At 36.9% G+C, this 6,316-nt stretch overlaps 1 protein-coding gene across 1 annotated transcript; it reads right to left on the bottom strand.

Annotated features, from left to right (window-relative positions):
• Positions 1–745: 745 nt before the first annotated feature.
• cdca9 (cell division cycle associated 9) lies at positions 746–6,040 on the bottom strand. The gene is made up of 10 exons (XM_037683829.1): positions 5,822–6,040; positions 5,607–5,738; positions 3,824–3,864; positions 3,699–3,750; positions 2,256–2,314; positions 2,119–2,174; positions 1,940–2,035; positions 1,791–1,872; positions 1,058–1,144; positions 746–896 (listed from the first exon to the last, which is right to left on the bottom strand). The coding sequence occupies exons 1-10, from the start codon at positions 5,934–5,936 to the stop codon at positions 852–854; spliced, it is 765 nt and encodes a 254-aa protein (XP_037539757.1). The 5' UTR covers positions 5,937–6,040; the 3' UTR covers positions 746–851.
• Positions 6,041–6,316: the final 276 nt, after the last annotated feature.

Below are 6,316 nucleotides of genomic sequence, written 5' to 3'. Positions count from 1 at the left end.
ATCAAATATAAATGAATGCAAGGCATTTAAATAACAAAAAAAATTACCAAGAGACATTTTGCTTTATAAAAATTTTAAGCCTGTTCCACCCCATTGTGGGTTTTAGGTTGAGGACCCGAGAGATGTGGAGGGCTTAAGATGGGACTGATCAACGGGCAGCAAACAGACTTTATATAAAAAATAAAATAAAATAAAATAAAAAATAAAAAAAAAGGTGATTAAATAGTTGGCGTTATTGGAATGATTAATAAAAATATTCTGCAAGAACTTGATGGGATGAAAAGTAACTTGAAAATGAGACATGAAAATAATTTCATAAAAATCAAATGCCTGAAATGAGTTTCCAGCCATTTTATTTCTGATATCCTCAATGGAAGTTTTAGTAAAGATGAACACAACAAGGGAAAAGTGACGTTATAAAAATAATAAAGTTTGAAATCTGAAATATTGATTAGACTGGACAAGTAGCTTTATTGAAAGCTGAAGGTTTTTTGGTTAGGCAGGATTTATTTTTATCTGCTACATGTTCAGCTGCAAACAGTAAATCAGCCAATAAACTTGTAATTTGAGTCTTAAGTTTATACTGGAGGCCAATTTTAATCTGTGCTTATTTCTTTATAAGTTTTACTGGAACTAAAAATAAAAACTTTGAGAAACTTGTGACCAGCATGTTTCTGTTTAAAGATTTTAACTCGAGACGTGTTTTTACGTTAGTGTAGTCGTGCTAAAAGACCAGCAAGCTTTATTAGTCTTTAAAAATATAAATCTTTATTCATAACTTTTAGTTTTCTTAAAAATTAAGGAATCAATGTCTCAAGTCCAAGAACAGCATCCTTATGGAGATCTTAAACTCATCGCTGGCAGTGACTCTGCTGCGTCAAATACTCCATCAGTCTCTGAAAATACCAAGTTGGGGGGGAGAGGGAAGCGCATTAATAATTTGTGAAACGTCCGAACAAAAAAAAATAATCCAGATGACTCGACTGACCATCGTTTAATTAATTTTGTTCAAGTCTTTGAATCGAACATTGTGACACATTAAGTTGAGCTTCGTTACCGTAAGCTTCTGAATTTGGCACCAAGCAACATCGTCAAGTAATTCCCAGTTAATGTCGTCTTTAGTCTCTTCAGAAAAACTGACCATCTACAAAACAAAAATATATAAAAACAAAAGTAACTGTAGCCGTTTCACTCAGCTTCACTGTGAGCACCTTGATAAAATCCTGACAAACCCTTTTGTTACGTAGGGTTTAAAATCAGGAGTCCCAATACTAGTTTTTTTTTCTCCCCAGAGTACAAAAACAGCCATTTGGGTCCTTGCAGATACGGAGTATTGATATAGTAGTTATTGAGTTAGTACTTAATTACACGATGACTTTAGAAACATTACTTTTACAGAGTCGTAAACAGAATGTTGATGCTTACTTGAAGGAAGCTCGTAAGTGGCTGTTGTGTTTAAAATTAGTGTTTGAGATTATTTTCAGATTAAATATCTAGTATAGGCTTTATTTGTTCAAGGCAGTCAAGTTTGTTCAAAACATTATTAGCAAGCCTGAGTTACCAGATCCAAGCAAACAGTTCCCAGAACAGACCCTGCCAAAATAAGAGAGTGTTCCCAGATCCTGTAACGGCAGGATCCAGCTCAGATTGAGACCTGCTTGGAAGAAAAGCTGCAGTTTCACTCAGAAACCATGTCATGTAAACAGGGCATTGGTTAAAGGTTTTCACTCCGTGGTCAGACCGGTGTTTTGGCGACAAACTCAAACAGGCTCATGTTAAAACTCACTTACCTCTCCCTGCGCCGTCGTCACCGTGACGTGTGCCGCAGGTCGTGCCATCGTACAGGGCACATCACTGGCGGACATGACGGTCCTGCGACAACGAGCATTCGGTCATTCAGCACCTCAACACGTTTCCATTCATGACGGCACCAACTGACCTGAGTCTACGATTCGTCTGGTTCGGTGCCGTCTGCTCCGTGATTTTACGATTTGTCAAACAGCTCTGAACTCTTCTGAGTGACGGAGTGGAAGCGCTACAAATAAAAATTAAAAATAGACAAATTGTCAGTCGAGTTCTTCAACTTCATCCAACTTGTACAACTTTTCTTGATCTTACAGAGTACCGGTGCTGTTACTTCCAGCCAACGTTGGGTTCTTTTTGGCTCTCCTACCCTTTAAACATCAAATCAAGCATTAGCCAAACCAACGGTAAATTTAAAGGTTAAAGGCCAAACGTTGTGCTCCACCGCTCACCTTCAGAGTTTTGGAAGACGTCCTCTGGACTTCAACTGGAGTAGAATCTGTTGATTTGACTTCAAATCAGAAACGAATAAATGAGTTCAGATGGTTTTCTGTAAAAACAGTTTCAGCCGAGTTATTGTGCTTAATAGTTCAGTTTTTTTAAAGTGGGGTTTTCTGTGGAAAAGTTAAAGAATCGTACCCGTTGTACATTAGTATTTACAGGGACCTATACTTGGACATAGTTTAATACATCCAAGACAGTCTATAGCATGCAACACAGAAGGGGTCAAAGGTCATGCTCGAAACACCACCACTTCCACAGGTAAACATAAAATTTAATATTCGTTTAAAGTTTACAAAAAGTTCCCGTTTTTCAAGATATGAAGCCATGCTTGATGAACTACTTCCATCAGCACACGCCTGTACATGTTATTGAGACGCCTATAAATACACCAGCCCCCTCAATGGACAGAATCTTAACCACTTTAGTTCTGCCGAGTCCCCAACGAGGCTTTGCTTTCAGTCAAGCCCACAAGAGCAGTTTCAGACGATTGAGGAGGAGCTGACTCCGGTCAGGCGTCTTCAGCCTGCAGGCATGTGGATCTACAGTTTTGTACCAAATGTTTACTCGTGTAAAAAAGTGTTTTTGTCTTTACACCACAAAAACCAGAACAAATAAACAGATTTTCTCAGTTGAGATGAGGCTCAGGCTAGCCGCCAATAGCTGCTAAAGAGGCGTTTTGCACTTTGCCCAGCAACAAGAAAGAAGGACCACCTAGTGAGCTAACAAAAACTCAAAGTGGCTAGAGGTATTTAAAAATATATATATTTATGACACAAGTTTTAGATTTAAAAATGCATTTATAATTGATTTCAGTACAGTAACTTTCCCCTCCCCCAAAGACACTAGAGGGCAGTAAAGTGCCTGGGAGTCTTTGGGAGCAAGTGAATTTATTCTGAAATTAGTTTAGCATTTGTCAGGTATGGTTGGGTTTTACAAAAAAAAAAAAAAGTGGCCGATTTTCCTTTCAAAAATCATTTTGAGGATTTAGCAGCAATATCATTTCAGTTTAAAAAGCCATATTTAAAAAAAAAAAAAAAAGGGGGGGGGGGAATGTGGTGTGGTGGTGTTTCGACCAAAAGAAACCGTTTAGAGGACCAGACTTAACTTTGGATTGTGGTGTTAAATACACGTTTATATGAACCTCTAATAAGATTACAGTCGTTTCTAAGAGTCTACAGCTCACTGCTGTCCGGGTGATGCTTTAACTAGCCGTTCGCTCATCAATCAGAAAGAAAAAAAATATATATTAATCTACTAAAATTGTTCAAAGATCTGCCCACAACAGACAAAATGACCATGGCGTTTCCACAGAACCACACTTTCAATAAATGAAACAAACATCACTTTAAAGATAAATGAACCAGTACAAAAAATAAAATAAAAAAAATTACGTTTTCTGCTGGGAATTGGCTTGAGGGGCTGAATCATCTCACGGGACTCGCTCTGAAAAAGTTCATTGATTTAAAGACAAAGAACACCGAACAGCAACAAAGTGATGTTAATAAAATTAACTAACCTTCATGGCTATCGATACCTCACTGGATGAGATTTCCTCCTCTATCAAACAAGCGTCAATTAATTCCTTCAAAAACTAAAGTTAAAACATAAACCGCCTGCCAGCTGTCATGCAAGAGATTGAAACACGAGTGTGCTCATTTACCACAACACATTTTAGCTCATCTGGGAAAACAGGCTGACTCGCAACCATTTCTGTGTTCACCAAGGTCAAATAGCTGTGGCATCCATTTTAAATTACCTTAAATTGAATCCAAATATTAACGAGAAACTGCATTTCCTGCAAAAAATTGTATTGCTGAAGAAATTGCTGGAGAAAAAAAAAAGCTAAAAATATGCTGAAATTTAACTAAAATGAAATAAGCATAAATAAGCACAACACATTTGCTGAGTTAGGTTTAAACAAATTAGCACAATTAGGAAAATAGCTAAATAAATAAAAATTAAGGCTGAAAATAGCAACAACTCGCCAAAAAGTCAGAAAGAAACTTAAACTACCAGAAGGAAGCAGAAAAATCTGAAATGAGCTAGAAAAAAAAGTGGAACTGAAAAAGATAAAATTAGCATAACACCGTTAAATAGTAGCTTAAAAAGCTGAAAGTAGCAGAAATTGCCATGAAAATTTTTTTAAAACGGCTAAAATTAGCAACAAGAAAAAAAAAAAAAAAAAAAGAGAATAACTTTATTTTAGTCCAAGAAAGTAGAAACACGTTTGCCCATTAAGGCTTAAAGAAGCAGAAATACCCAAAAAAGTGGAAATTTTCTAAAATAAGCAATAACAGCTTAACAACAACAAAAAAGGGCAGAAAGAAGCTTACCAGTAAATTACCAGTAGTAAGTGGATAGAGCACATTTTGCTTAATTAGCCTGAAAGAAGCTGAAATGTGTGCAAAAAAAAATAAAATAAAAAAAAAAATAAAATAAAAAAGTGGAATTAGCAGAAAAAGCTCAAAGCATAAAAACAGCTAACTAGCAGAAAACGCTGAAACTAGCAGAAATAAGCTGAAATGAGCACAACAAGCTGAAATTTACAGAAAGTTGGAAGCACAAAAATGTAGTTGGCAGAAAGAATCTGAAAGCCCAAAACAGCTGAAATTTGCTGAAAATGGCTGGGGGGGAAAAAGTTTAAATTTGCACAAGGAATCTGAAAGAAGCTGAACCAGAACAAAATGAAGCAGTAAAAGGTCGTGAACAGATCTGAATATTTGAAAGATGTAAAATGAGCTCAATTCATTTTCTATGGAGGAAAAAACTGGCAGAAAAGGCTAAATATTTGAAAAAGCTAAAGTTGCACTAAAACCAAAAGTCAGGATTGTTCTGAAGGAGTTAAACGTTTTACGATTTGTTGAAACAGCTTGAAAACTGCGGGACGAGTACGACGCAGAAAAACGTACATAAGAAAACGGATCACAATAGTGTGAATGCTTCATAAACATTAACACCATTACTTAAAAAAAAAAAAACATACAACCAATTATTCAGTTTCAATAAAATCCATCTTGTGGTTTGTGATATATTTTGCTAACAATGTTGAGTAAAGCTGTTTGAAGTCGAGTTTCTACCACACCAAATGTCAACACCACATGTGCTGTAAAGTTAGCCTTTTTATTGGCTACGGTCAATAAAAGCTGTGACGGCCATCTTGAACTGGGATTATTAACCGCGATAATCGATATTTATCGGATCGATATCGAACACATCGATATCGGTATCGCACACGCCAGCGGTTTAAAAAAAAAATAAAAAATCCCATGTTAGTCTTTAAACAAAGCCAAAAGCCTCACCACTTAACAACTCTGACAGCGGCGTGTCCTGAAGAGAAGGAGGCATCTTCATCAGCTCCACCTGGAAGACTTTGTCCACCGTGTCCAACATGTCATCAAGTTTGGACTTCATCTCGTTCATGCGTTCCTGTGCTGAAAGAGCGTGATGAAAACACTGCGAGCACCTCTTGGCCTTGTCACACTCCACTCCTGGTCATTTCTTTTTAAACTCTTACCTTCTTTCTCCACCTGTTTGATGAAAAGAGCTAGCTTGGTGCGCCGCATTCCACGACTCTGTAATTCTTGTGTGTTCTGGCTGTTCCGCGCGAGGTTCTGCCGCCGCGGTGGCATGTTTATCCTCTTTTTAATTCTGAATTATTTAAAAAAGTTTTAAACAATAAACGTATAACGCTCAGTCCGCCCGTTAGAAGACACAACCCTGATTAAGACCACAACACACCTGCGGCGCGAGAGGAGCGGATTTATATATCCATGCGCTGACCGTTACTGGTGTGATGAGGCAGTGTGGCGGAAGGACACATTTTCTACTATTTCGATCGGAATAATTTTTAACAACTCATACTAAATGTAACTTGTATACTTCTTAATCAAGATTTAAAAAAATGTAAACAATAATTAAATAATCAAATTTTTTTTTTTTTGTTTGGTTGTTTTAAACAAGAAAATAGCACTTTTTGTTTGGAACTATGTTGAGTCATTTCACTTCTTTC

This window comes from Nematolebias whitei, chromosome 1, assembly GCF_014905685.2.
Source record: "Nematolebias whitei isolate Nwh7 chromosome 1, NemWhi1, whole genome shotgun sequence".
NCBI lineage: Eukaryota > Metazoa > Chordata > Actinopteri > Cyprinodontiformes > Rivulidae > Nematolebias > Nematolebias whitei.
Note: the sequence above shows the minus strand (reverse complement) of the source record. Positions and strands in the feature narration are given on the sequence as shown.

Excerpts from the sequence above, each read along its gene's own strand:
- cdca9 (XM_037683829.1), bottom strand. The coding sequence starts at position 5,936 with ATGCCACCGCGGCGGCAGAACCTCGCGCGGAACAGCCAGAACACACAA. Across the intron at positions 2,036-2,118 it reads AGTAACAGCACCGGTACTCT|CGCTTCCACTCCGTCACTCA; the intron begins GTAAGATCAAGA and ends TTTTATTTGTAG. Across the intron at positions 1,145-1,790 it reads TGACGACGGCGCAGGGAGAG|ATGGTCAGTTTTTCTGAAGA; the intron begins GTAAGTGAGTTT and ends TTTGTTTTGTAG.